We start from the raw sequence: 13,413 nt of genomic DNA, 5'->3' as shown, positions 1-13,413 counted from the left end.
GTCACAATTGATTACAATGACTTATTAGCTTGCCAGTAGAGTACTGGTAGATGGGATTTGTTTGCATATGGTGGCTGAATAGGTTAATTTTTGAGAAACGCACTTTACTAAAAAAAATAGCGTGTTAATCTTAGATGGTGAGGTCACTCGCTTCAATTCACATTGTTGGACTTGTTTCGATCTCCAAGTGGTTCTGTTAATGTAATTTATTAAATACCATTTATCGAGAAACCTAGAATTTTGTTTTATTTGCTTAAGAGTATATACGAGAATAATGGTCTGAAACAGAGATTCCAAAATTGTGGTTCGCGACCGCCTGATGATCCGCGATAGTACTTAAAGGGGTCCGCTGTAATACATCAAATTTACGAACTTAGCACTCATTGAAAGAGTAACAAATGAAATAACGTGCTAACGCATTATAAGACTAATATAGTAATATATATAAAAATCCCAAATTAATAATCATAATTAACAAACATTGAATTATGTAAAATCTTTGTGCGCCTGGCACCGTTGCCCATCGATCGCAAAAAACAAAAACTAGACAGCTGATTTCCAATTGGATTGGCGCATATCAGATTGGAGTATAGAAATAAGATAAAAGTAGAGCCGGATCTATATTTGAAACTGTCAGACATTGACCCAGACATTTGCAAGATTGTTTCGACAAAGCAGTATCACCCTTCACATTAAAATACGTCGTAAGATAAAAAACAACAACTTATATATCTAAATCTCTTTTCGTTGTTCTTATCTTAAAACTAAAATCAAGCTGTAAAGGTAATAAAATACGTATATGATACACCAGTTACACATGATAAAAACTATTTTTAATGAGATGTGGTTCGCCATAAAGTAAAGTTGGAAGACGTCCTCCAGTTGGCAAAGTTTGAAAATCCTGTTCTAGGAAAATAATTAAAGTGCTGTGTACTAGTAGTAACCATTGTGCTTTAACTCAATTGAAAAGACTGCTCGTATTTTTTTCTTGTTAGACAAAAGAGAATATATATAAATAAATATAATTTTCATTTTCGATAGACATCCAGCATTTGTGTCCGTTTGTTTGTTTGAAATTTAGCACAAAGATACACAATTGGTTGTATCTGTGTTCTTCTTACCACGGTATCAAAACCTAGTTTCTCGCGTTGTAAGTCCACAGACAAGCCGCTTTTTAAGATGAACCTTGTTTATGAGAGGGAAGTAATGAAATAACATTAAAGTTCAAATAGTAAATAAAAGGTTTTGTGATTCAGTTTAGTTACTGGTCATTCTTATCATAAGACGATGTTCAGATATTGAGAAGATATGAAGGTGAAGTGTCTTATGATACTACAGAAGTACAGACACTTATAACTTAACACTCTAGAAAAATTACCTGCACTTCGATATAAACTACCAAATAAATTTATTGTATCAAAACAAGTTTCATACAGCAGAGAAATGCACCCTTTTATTAGAACAGCATTCAATACTGAAAGATTTTTGTTTGTTTTGGAATTTTGCACAAAGCTACTCGAGGGCTATCTGTGCTAGCCGTCCCTAATTTAGCAGTGTAAGACTAGAGGGAAGGCAGCTAGTCATCACCACCCACGGCTACTCTTTTACCAACGAATAGTGGGATTGACTGTCACATTATACGCCCCCACGGCTGGGAGGGCGAGCATGTTTAGCGCGACGCGGGCGCGAACCCGCGGATTACGAGTCGCACGCCTAACGCGCTTGGCCATGCCGGGCCCAATACTGAAAGAAAGTTGTTACGTCAGTATATTGCTGAAGTCTAGATATTTTAGTTTTGTTTCTTCCACAGGTAACTTTGTATATTTGTATGACTGTTACGGTAAAAAATCGCGATTATGAAATAAAAAACAATACAGAGCAAATTTACAATAATAATTACTTACAGATTTATTAAATCACAATAATAATAATTTTACGTAGAATATATTTACGCAATTAATAATCTAACAGTATTTACATAATTATGAAAAAATATTGGCACAATCACAAAATTACTAAATCACAAAATCAAGAATTTCTTCTTTGTTTGTTTTTGAATTTTGCAAGGTCTATCTGCGGTAACCGTTCCTAATCTATCAGTGTAAGACTAGAGGGAAGGCAGTTAGTCATCACCGCCAACTCTTGGGCTACTCTTTTAACAACGAATAGTGGGATAAATCGCTGCATTATAATATAACACCCCCACGGCTGAACTGGCGAGCATTTTTGGTGCGAAGGGAATTTGAACCCACAACCATCAGATTACGAGTCGAGTGCCTTAACCACCTGGCTATGTCAGGCCCCAATAATTTCTTGATACACTATGCCTTAACAAGTTGATTTTTAGTAAGTTATCTATCTTCCAATCAGCATTCCAGAAAGTTTTGGCACTTTGTAGATTTCTAGGCCTAAGCTACGAGCCTTCCAGAATACTCACTAACTTGCCTATGGTTCAAGAACATTCAATGAGAATCAGGCATCTTAAATAAGTTAAGGATTCTTTGAGTGTGAGTTTTCTCTTTATAACAAAGATACATCGATCTATCCGTTGTGTCTACCGAGGAGAATTGAACCCCTTATTTTAGTGCTGTTAATCCTAAGACTTACCACTTTCATACCGAGAGACAAGACTTCCGATCAGGTTTATTTTGCTTTTAAATTCTGATCAGGTACTAAGTTCATTATTAAAAATAGTAAGATTTACGTTTAACCATTAAAGTATTACTATTTATTATTAAAACCACTACATAACACCTTCCCCTTTAAAAGGGGAATGTTTGAATATAATAAAAGCTTTCTGTTACACTTGGAAATTTTACAAAGATCTATTTATAAACCTCTCCAAGCAATAAACCTTGTGGTAGTTACATTTCAACTATCCCTTGACAATACGTCAGCGTTAATATTATCCATGCCCTTAACCTGTTTAATTTCTAAATTATACTCTTGTAAAGTGTTGAGTCTTATTTTTCATTTTGTGAATGTATGTAAAAGGATTGTGGTAGGCGAAAACAATATTAGAGCAACTGATGGTGTTGACATAGACATAAAAATGTTGTAGTCTACTAACAGAGCGAGACATTTTTTTTCAATAGCAAAATAATTCTTCTGGCGTTTGTCAAATTTCTTTGAAAAATAACAAACCGGATGTCAATGTGATCTTCATCCTCTGTAACAGAACAGCACCGATGCCAACATCACTAACACATACAGCAAGTTTGAACTGCATTGAAAAATCTGATGCTCTGGGAACTGGTTGAAAAATTCATTAGAATGACTTTAATACTTTCAAAAGCATGCGTTACTCCAAATAAAATTTGTTTTCCTGAACAAGTTGGTCAGAGGTTGTGCCAATGTTGAAATATTTGGACAGAACTTTCTGTAACACCCTGACACATAATTATGCAGATTCATGTCTGTAACTTGCACAAAGCCATTTCTTTTTGAGCGGTATCAGTGGCCGCGCACTGGATGACCAAATAAAAGCTTAAAATAACTGAAATCAAGTGACTCCTGAACAGCTTATCAGGCAGTACACAAAAGTAAATGGATCTCTTCATCCCAGTCTTTCCTAAATTCCAAACAACATGTCTGAATTGTACTTTTCATTATAGTGGAAGCGTTAGAGAGCTCTTTGGGATTCTAAAGTATAAGCACTAGATTTATAGTGCTTAATCTCTAAGTGACGCATAACATGTTGAAATAATCTCGAAATTAAATTTGCTCCTCAGTCAGACTGGGTTGACTTTAAAAGACCTACAAAGGGTAAGAAATTTTATCAAAGTCTTAATAATAGTAGTGGCTTTAATATTTCTTAAGGGTATTGCTTCATGAAATCAACGAGATGTACACATTATTTTTAGTAAGTACTAATTCTGTAATTTGGTTTTCTGAAGTGGACCTACAAAGTCCACAATAACCCTGTTGAATGGTTCTTTAAATGCTGGTATGGGCTGCAGTGAAGTGTCGGGTATTTTTTAATTTGTTGTGTGTTTTGTGTGTTTGATTTTGTGATAGCAAAGCCACATTGGGCTGTCTTCTCTGTTCAGCAAGGGGAAATAAACTCTTGATTTTGGCATTGTAAGTTAAAAGACTTAGTACTATTCCACTGGGAGGACTTGATTTGTTACCCCTACTGGTCAGTTAAAATTATTTAAATATTTCTTGAAGATTTTATGTACTTCCAGGTGTCTAGACATGGGCATATTATAAACTAAGCTCATAACTCCTTTCCAATACTGCTTTGTTAGAACTATCTGATATGTACTGTTCCATTTATCCCCACTTAGTTTATTAGGTGGTCTCCTCTTTCACATTAATACTCCTCTTTTAAGATAATAACATACGGCAACTTCATATATGTAAAAACGGCTGTAAAAGATTGAGAAATTTTTTTATGTAGAGAAGCGAACAACGTTTCGACCTTCTTCGGTCATCGTCAGGTTCACAAAGAAAGAAAGAGGTTACTAACCGATAGCTGACCACATGTTTGAGAGAGTTGTGTAATTGAGTGTAGAAATGTAGAGGGCGTGCTTAAATGTTGGATATATTTATTAATATAGGTATAAAGGTGTTTCTTTGTATTGATTTATTTTGGGCTTGAGTTGTTGTATAAGCAAGGCTTCTTTAATTTTGCATTTGTTTATATTTGTTTCTTTATTTAGTATTTGGATGTTTTTTATGGTTATGTTGTGTTTATTTGATTTGCAGTGTTCGAAAACGTGTGAAGGTGACTTTATGTGTTTTTTGGATCTGATTTGCATTTTTCTACTTGTTTTTCCAATATAGAAGTCGTGACAGTTATCACATTGCATTTTATAAATAATGTTGGTGTGGTGTTTGTCAGTATAGTTTTTACGTAGCATAGACCTTAATTTGGTGTCTGGTTTATGAATAAATTTGATATTAACTGGAATGTCATATTTTATTACTAGGTTTTGCCAAATGTTGGTTATAATAACACCACACCAACATTATTTACTCACTACAGGGACCTTTTTCTGCTCAGAATAAGCTTAGTTTGGCTCAGTGGTCCCACTTCAGAATCCATATCAGATGTAGAATCCATATCAGATGAGAGAAGTGAATTCATCTTCATTGAGCTTACTGAATAAGGTTCTCCTAGACCTTTATTTAAAACTCTCTGGACAATAGGTTCTCGTGAAAAGGCTCTTCAGCTGAGAACTTTTTACTCATAGCTCTGATAATTTCCCACACAGAATAAACATCCAGAAGTTCCTCAACCTCAAAATCATCCTCTTTACAGAGCTCCAAGGACAGAATCAGGTTTATGACGACTTTGTCACTAGCTAAGTCATTGCCTAGCAACAATTAAACGCCCTCTACTGGAAAAGTAGTTCGGACTCCTACCGTTACAAGTCCAGAAAAAAATGCCTGAGTTCAAATTGACAAAATGGTAGGGAATAAAGCCTAACTCTACACCCTGAATAAACACGCTGGCTCCAGCTGAAGACTTCTCATTCAGTAACAGAATGCCTCCTTATAACAAAGACTGGAAGACTCTGGTATCTCTCAAACGTTTAGTGGGTTGTAAGTTGGCAACATCACCTACCAGTGACAAAAGTCCCTCTGAGATAAAGAACTTGTATTCCTTGATAAATTCAAGCTCTATGTTCTCACTTTAACCGGAATTTTAACATTTAAGAGTTTAACAAAGCCTTTCACCATGGTAAGGCCCACTTTCTTTTCTTTGTTTCTCTAAAGAATCCAACACACTTTTTCTCGCAATAAATTTAGTTTGTTTTATTTTGAATTTCGCGCAAAGCTAAACTAGGGCTATCTGTGCTAGCCATCCCTAATTTAGCAGTGTAAGACCAGAGAGGAAAGACATCTAGTCATCACCATCCATCGCCAACTCTTGGGCTACTTTTTTACGAACGAATAGTGGGATTGATCGTCACAGTATAACGCTCACACGCCTGAAAGGGCGATCATGTTTGGTGTGACGGGGATTCAAACCCACGATCCTCGGATTACGAGTTGAATGCCTTCCAGTTATGGTTCTTTTGGAAGACTTATCGGCATTCTTCGAGTCTGGCTTTGTTTAGGATTTGGATTAGGTCCTCTGATAGGAAAACTGGTGGCTCAGTCAAATCCTACTTGTAAAACTGTTATAATTTTTAGTACCTTTTCCTGAACTGAGTTCATGTGTAAGATCATAATCACCCGCCACTGTCGCTGCTTGGCTTAAGTTTTCGAACTGTGCTTTTCCAAATGCGTTCTTATTTCCGGATGGATACACTGTCGAAATTATCCTATCAAAATAAGCTGCTTTAGCTGGTCAAAATTTGTGTCTATTTTCTTAGATAATAGCCATTTGTCAAACAGTTGTTCTTTCTCGCTACCAAATTCCACATGAGTGTGATCTTTCCGTTTTTTTGGATTTCCAAAACTTATGTCTATAAGCTTATAGCACAAATTCACAAACTTTCAAAATTGCCTGTTTAACAGTGTCATAGTTAGTACTTTGTTATAGTGAAAGTGACGAAAATATTTTCGTGGTTTTACCAACCAGTACACTCTGTAATAGAAAAATCCTAATATCTTTTTACTATTTCAGACTAGCACCAACTTTTTAAAAATGTAAGAAGTATTTATTGACTTCTTTTTCCTTAAATTTGGCATTAGTTTTACATTTTTGTGGCTGCATCAAAAAATAGCACCTGTGTAGTTGAGTTTAACGTACTAACTAATTACAATTTCTTTAGCTTCCAAGTGACACAGCGAAATGTCTTCTGACTCACACCGTTAAAAACCAGATTTCGATAACCATGCTGAGCAGAGCACAGATAACCCAATGTGTAGATTTGTGCTTAGTTACAAAACAAACAAACAAACCAATTCCTTAAATTTAATGTTAATTTCTGATTCTTTCTGCTTCAGTTCTAATTCTCTTTACAATTCTAGCTCACTTAGGCTGATGTTTGAGTTCTAATTCCTTTAATTTGATTGCATATGTCATGCCTTCGTCTACTAATTCTGGTGCATTTACACCAGCTCGGCATGACCAGGTGGTTAAGGCACTCCACGCGTAATCTGAGGGTCGCGGGTTCGAATCCCCGTCATACAAACAAGCTCGCCTTTTCAGCCTTTGGGACGTTATAATGTGACAATCAATCCGCTATTTGTTGGTAAAAGAGTAGCCCAAGAGTTGGCGGTGGGTGATGATGACTAGCTGCCTTCCCTGTAATCTTACACTGCTAAATTAGGTACACTTAGCGCAGATGGCTCTCGAGTAGCTTTGCGCGAAATTCAAAACAAACAAACAAGCATCTTCATCAAAGGAGGAAGAGGTTAAAGAGAACCTGACCCTCCAGGGTATGAACAAATCATACCCAAACACCGACAGAGAGATCAAGCGTCTCTTTTTTAACTAAACATTTAATTACTAAACTCCTAATTTTCTGCTTTATCATCGAAATCTTTAAAGGTAACTAGTAGTTCTCAGCCAATAACATTAAATCAGTTGTTTTTAAACTGTCAAACTTCTTTAGGGTGCGATTTGTAAAAAAATATCTACTTCACACGTCATATTGGCTGCCTACTAGTTTCACTTTAAAACCGGAATTAAAAATCCAGTTCACTTTAATTTACCATTTATTAGTAAAAAATGATTATTTATATTAATTTCAGATCCCTGACGAGCCCCCAATTTCTATTACTGTAAAAATGATGGATCATGAAACCGTCAAAAATACAGACCCAATGTACCATAATAATCATTCATAAATTTATTAAATCACAGTAAAAATAATTTTACAGTTACAATATTCACACAATTATTAAGCTAACAATATTTATACAATTATGAAGCAGCACTGACACAATCACAAAAATACTAAAAATTAACTGGTCTGATCAGAAACCAGAATTTATTAATACAATATACCTTAAAAAGTTCAATCTCCCCGTCAAATACAATTTCAGTTTTTTTAACCATCACACGCAGGTTCATGTTTTCTAAAACCTCAATCGTGATAATTTTCGCCAGTAATTTAGGCTTCTGCTGGTGATACTAATTTCATATCGTATTTGTATTTTTCTTATAGCAAAGCCACAAAGGGCTATCTGCTCAGCCCACCGAGGGGAATCGAACCCCTGATTTTAGCGTTGTAAATCCGGAGGGCCTAATTTCATATCACACTTAACGATATTTATGTACTATCAGAGGACTATAGAAACTTCTAGACTAGCATGTCCCAAACTTTCTCGGTTCACAGCACCCTTAGTATCTCAGAATTTTTTTACGGCGCTCCTAGACTACAAAAAAAAAACACTAACAGTTCCGTTTATTAAGCAGTTAAGTCCAAACAACTTAGTAACCGTTTCAAAGAATAATACACTGAAACTAAAAACAATATTTTTATTTTATTTTTAATAACCACAATCAATTACTAATAGGGTGTGTGCACCTGTTGGGCACCGCCACTCTCATTTCCTCTTCCACTTTTGCGCTGTGCTTGCTTTTTATTACAGCAACCGCCAAAAATTCAGCTTCTCAAAAATATGACGTCACAAATGAAATTATGATTCGCTGAGCTTTACCACTTAGCAGCGGATATTCATCTTTTACTGATATCTAAAACTCAATTAGTTCCACGCTGCTAAATTTTGTTTTTAAAGTCTAGTGACAAGACAGCTCAATAAGATATTTTTCTTCTGCAGAGGTAAATTCAAATGGGACCTTAGCCTTGAATAGGTCTTGAATCCGTGCAAATTCCTCCATATCTTCTGAAAAGTAATTGTCAAACCAGTCACTGAGCTTTTTAGATGCTCCTCAAAAACGGATTTTAGTTCGAGTGTCAAATCGACTTCATTGGATGTAACAAACTAATGCAATAGGGGGAAACAGTCTTTGTCACCATATCCATTCATTTTTCTTCTCCATAGTAGTAATTTTTTCTGAAGGCCGGAACCTTCTCTGCTAGTTTCATAATGTGCGTGTTGTTTCCCTGCAGAGAGAGAGATCCAACGCATTTAGTTTTTCAAAGAGATAGCATAGGTAGGCTAATTTTGACAAAAACTCAATATCCAAGAATTTTTAGCACATTCGTGTTCTTTTTCTTCGAACACACGGGCCAGTACCTTCCCATGGAAGAGACATCGCGAGCTACAATAATACAACAAAGATGTGTACTCAGATCCCATATTTTCAAACAGTTTTTTAACAACCTCACCTTCTATGGCCGAGTTTTTATAAAATTCATCACTTTCAACACAATTTCCAAGACTAAGTTCAGTGGAGGACTCAGGTGCTTTGACACAAGAGCTTCGCTGTGGTCTGTGTAGTGGGTCCGCAGTGCACCAAAGAGTTTTGCTTCATATGACTGTCTGCAATCCACCATAACAGCCGGACATAGAGAGCCACCATAGGTACAGACGCCAATGCACTTATTCCAGTCTAATTTGTTTTCACACATAAAAATGTCAAAAATCTCAAACAAGTCTTGAGCCTCTTCTGCCTATAGTAATACTTTTACAAAAGAAAAGGTCTTCCACAGTTTTGTTGCCATCCACGAACCGTGTGTAACAGATCAAATTAACATCCTTGTTACTATCAGTCGCCTTATCTAGCTGTGACCCGAATTCCTTACCTTTCGTTTTTTCAATTAATTGATCGTTGAGGTCCTCGGCCATGTGTTGGATTTTCTAACTGATAATATTGTTGGATAAAGGCACTTTTGAAAGCAATCTTCCCGCAGGTTCACCATATCCACTGCAGCCTGTAAAATCAGTTATTCTGTGATAGCGTGAGTCTTTTTACGTTTCGCGACTCTATACACCACCTTGTAGGATGCTAGCAAAGCATTGCTTGGTATTGATACTTGTTTAAAATTTACACCATTTTTGTTCTTTCAGTTATTTTACCTTAACCAGGAAGGTAAAATAATCACGGGATTTACTAGTCATGTTAGAATGATTGGTCCCTAAGTGGCGTTTTAATTTATCGGAAAAATACACTTTGAAGCCAAAAATTTAAATATAATACACACTACGGTCACTCTTCATGATTGGCATTTACCGAAATAAAACCGAAATCTAGATAACTATCGTCATACTTCCGATATTTCCGTTTCTTCACAACTTTGCCATTGGTCTGTGATTCGTCATCCTTTTCATCACTCCCACACTTCTTACTGAAGTTCAAAAATCTCTCCATTTTTATGCACAAGAACTAAAATTCAACAAAATAATTCACTGAACTTCACTAGACCTCGCAGACACTTGACCACAACACCCATTAGTTATTTCGATTACTGACGGACTCGGAGAGTCAACAGGTATTTATATACAAAATCTAAGAAACGAGAAAATTTGAGAAGTTACTGGCGTAGCCGAAAGTACAAGTAAAAAAAATAATTTATCCCAAGCATTCGAGGACGTCATAGAAAGAATGTGGTATGATCTAATGTTAAAACTGAGAACTATTTTGAGCTAGTAGTTTGCGCTAAGTCCGACAGATGTCGATATTGCTGTGTTTCCCTGAAAATTTGAAATATCCCGCGGCCCTGCAGAGCGCCTCCACGCACAGTTTGGGAGCCACATTTCTAGACTAAACAGTTAAATTTCCGTACATGTCTGTCATCATATTTTATCTCAAAAGTTCGATTCTGATAAGTTATGGCTCGGCATGGCCAAGCGCGTTAAGACGTGCGACTCGTAAGTTGAGGGTCGCGGGTTCGCATCCCCGTCGCGCCAAACATGCTCGCCCTTTCAGTCATGAAGGTGTTATAACGTAACGTTCAATCCCACTATTCGTTGGTAAAAGAGTAGCCCAAGAGTTGGCGATGGGTGGTGATGACTAGCTGCCTTCCCTCTAGTCTTACACTACTAAATTAGGGACGGCTAACACAGATAGCCCTCGAGTAGCTTTGTGCGAAATTCAAAAACAAACAAACAGTCTGATACGTTTGCTGACATCCAATTTGCATTCAAAGTTTCGCACTCTATAGATTTCTAGGCTTAAGTCACTACCGTTCTAGAATAGTCAATAACTTTTCTGTACGTTCAGGAATATTCAATGCAAACCAGTCATATTAATTATGTTAAGGATTCTGACCAAGTATTAAGTTCAATATTAAAACAGTAAAATTTACGTCTAACTCTCACAGTATTATTATTAAGACTATTACGTATCAAAACATAACGTTACTATGGTTATAGTAAGTCGTATTAGTATGTTAAGTGAGAGTGTTATTGTCGAAAACTATTGTAAGAGAATAACCGCATTTAATTAAGTAAACAAATTAATGTGAAATCAGATTATACGACGGTTTCTTTGTTTTAGTGCAAAACTGCACAACAGGTTGCCTGTTATGTCTACCGCGGAAAATCAAATCTTGGACTCTAGCGTTATACGTTTGTAAACTTACAGTTGACCTTAGTATTGTGACGAATACAGCTGAATACAGAATAAACGTTTCAAAACAAATAGAAAGTGAAATCAATCTTTGTTGCTAAATGCAAAAAAAAAGAAAAGAAGAAGCTATAGGCAATCTAAACAACTGTTAGGATATTTAAAGTGGGTAGACCACCAATAGACCATTGTGTAGCTTTGTGCTTAACTTCAAACAACAACAGTTTCTAGATATAACTGCACGTTTTTGTAATTTTTAAATGTTTATAAAAGCACAACAGATTTAGAATTTAATGTAAAAGGACAGTGGTTCAGTATAAGAAGAGAGAAAAAATACCATAAAATAACCCATAAATACGAACATTTTCGAAGAGTGACACTATCTTCATCATGATGAAGAAGAGGCCATTCTTTGAAACTGATCACATTTTTTATTCGTTTCAATTCAGTCCTTATGAGTTAAACTTAGTTAAAAACATGATAGTAGGTGTTTGTTTAATATTTTTGTAAAATGTGTAGCAAATAGCTTTATGTAATCTTAATTTATTTTTATTGTAAATTGTACTGAACTTGTGCAGTAAACAAGGGCTATAACAGACACACTACTGATGACAGTCTTGTCAAAACTTTGTGTATCTTTTACTATTTCAAACTTGTAATTAAATTTATTCTTTACTCAGTCAAGCCATTTCCAAACTTTATTACGTATATTTAACTGCCTATTCGTTTAATAATAAATTGGCAAAAAATGATTGATGAACATAATAAAGTGGTTTATTTTTATGGAGACATATTACATATACGACAGAACATTAGTTTGTCTTTTTCACCTGTTTCCTCCCCTAGATAACTCAAGTGTCTATTCTTTTGTATAAGAGATTAGTGCTAATACGTCCTTAGGTTTTTTAGGTTTTCCTTAATAACTCTTCATTATTTCCAAATTCCACATATAAATATTATGTGTTTGTAGCAGGTGTGGTTTTCTAACAGAAGAGCAAAGTGGAGACGACATCAAAGGATGGCCGCGATGAAGACATTAAACGAAACCGAAGCCTCGTCTCCGGAGCCCACTACATCCGCTTCAATCTCACCAGAACCAGTACTGCCTTCCACTGAAGGTCCTAAGCCCAGTGATAATGTGCCTTTGATGGGTGGTGGAAATTCAGCCTTTTCCCCAGCTTCATCCTCCTCTTATCCGATTCCTTTCACAGCCTCGTTGCCAGATGTGGAATAAATGTGCATATTTCCACAATAATTACCATCAAGAGAACACGTTACTCAATACATAACACGCACTCTCTCTCAATCTCGTGTATTTTGTATGGGGCGTAGAGTATATAATAAATTGCAGGTTAAGTGAGGTGAAATGGGACGTTCATAGAAACGCCTTACCGTTTTTATTTGGTATTTTCATATATTTTTCTAAGTTAAAGTGCATGAACTCTGTCAAGAAATTCTAAAAAAATTAGAAGAAAAAAAGATCAGTGTCTGGCTATGATGAAAATTAAATATATATATATATTAATAACATTAAAAATAATTATCAACAAATTTTTGTTGGCGCAAGTCTTTATAAAGCAAACTGCAAAGGAATGTATATAAACTTGCTATATATGCATTCATTACGATATACCAGGATCAGTTAAATGTGTTGAGAGTTTTACAAAAAGCAAAAGAATGTTCAAGAGCTTTCATGGAATTATTTTCTGGTGATGACGTGTTTTCAGCTGTGGAGCTATCCAGTTGAATAAATCAAATGTGAACAAAACAACAACATTGATTTTGGGTTATTCCCATTTTTAATGTTACAGTTAATGTCACCAGAGTAATACATTGTGTATTTGAACTTGCTAGTGATTGATCATGAATGGCCTTAGATATCGTCTAGCAGTATGTATCAAAGAAGTTATCATATGTCTTGTCAAGGGTTGATTAACAGTTGTAGTTTCTTGTGTGTCGCACGTGTTTATTATTACGTCGAAAAGCACCTAACCATTTGACACAACTAACACACGTATCACAAATAGCGTTTTTTT

At 35.7% G+C, this 13,413-nt stretch overlaps 1 protein-coding gene across 4 annotated transcripts in view; it reads left to right on the top strand.

Moving 5' to 3' along the window:
• LOC143237956 (paired box protein Pax-6-like) overlaps positions 1-13,148 on the top strand; it is a 62,214-nt gene extending 49,066 nt beyond the window's left edge. For 3 of the 4 annotated variants that reach the window (XM_076477735.1, XM_076477736.1, XM_076477732.1), the window contains one exon: positions 12,348-13,148. In XM_076477735.1, coding sequence (XP_076333850.1) covers positions 12,348-12,611 — 264 coding nt within the window. In that variant the 3' untranslated portion in view covers positions 12,612-13,148. The remainder of the gene's footprint in view (positions 1-12,347) is intronic. The other variant, XM_076477734.1, reaches the window with a different exon arrangement.
• The last annotated feature ends 265 nt before the right edge of the window (positions 13,149-13,413 follow it).

This window comes from Tachypleus tridentatus, chromosome 13 (genome assembly GCF_004210375.1).
Source record: "Tachypleus tridentatus isolate NWPU-2018 chromosome 13, ASM421037v1, whole genome shotgun sequence".
In the NCBI taxonomy this organism is placed as follows: Eukaryota; Metazoa; Arthropoda; class Merostomata; order Xiphosura; family Limulidae; genus Tachypleus; species Tachypleus tridentatus.
Note: the sequence above shows the minus strand (reverse complement) of the source record. Positions and strands in the feature narration are given on the sequence as shown.